Genomic DNA, 282 nt, shown 5'->3' with positions numbered 1-282 from the left:
CCCGTGGCATGGGCCCCGGGCGATGCCAGCAGCTCCGTTAGCCAGCCTGGGTCAGCATGGGGGTCGGGGCCTTGCAGGGATCCTTCAGCCTGTCCCGGCCCCCCAGGGCCCTGCAGACTCCTGGGGCCGTCACCTGCCCAGGTCGAGTTGGCCAGAGGGGCTGCGTGAGAGGGGGCTGAATCCATGGGGGCAGCTGTGGTGAGGCTGGGCAGGGTGGGGATCTTGGGCTCAGCTGGGTCCCCACAAGGCTCTGTCACACAGAGAGGGGAGCGGGGCAGAGGG

General features: G+C 70.2%; 1 protein-coding gene across 1 annotated transcript in view; it reads right to left on the bottom strand.

Annotated features, from left to right (window-relative positions):
- TNKS1BP1 (tankyrase 1 binding protein 1, 182kDa) overlaps positions 1-133 on the bottom strand; it is a gene marked incomplete at its 5' end in the record, with an annotated part of 3989 nt that extends 3856 nt beyond the window's left edge. Inside the window, one exon of the mRNA XM_009073069.1 lies at positions 1-133. This exon is cut by the window's left edge and continues 2 nt beyond it. Within this exon, the coding sequence (XP_009071317.1) occupies positions 1-133 (133 nt within the window).
- Positions 134-282: the final 149 nt, after the last annotated feature.

The sequence above is a fragment of the Acanthisitta chloris genome, unplaced genomic scaffold (assembly GCF_000695815.1).
Source record: "Acanthisitta chloris isolate BGI_N310 unplaced genomic scaffold, ASM69581v1 scaffold11474, whole genome shotgun sequence".
Classification (NCBI taxonomy): Eukaryota; Metazoa; Chordata; class Aves; order Passeriformes; family Acanthisittidae; genus Acanthisitta; species Acanthisitta chloris.
Note: the sequence above shows the minus strand (reverse complement) of the source record. Positions and strands in the feature narration are given on the sequence as shown.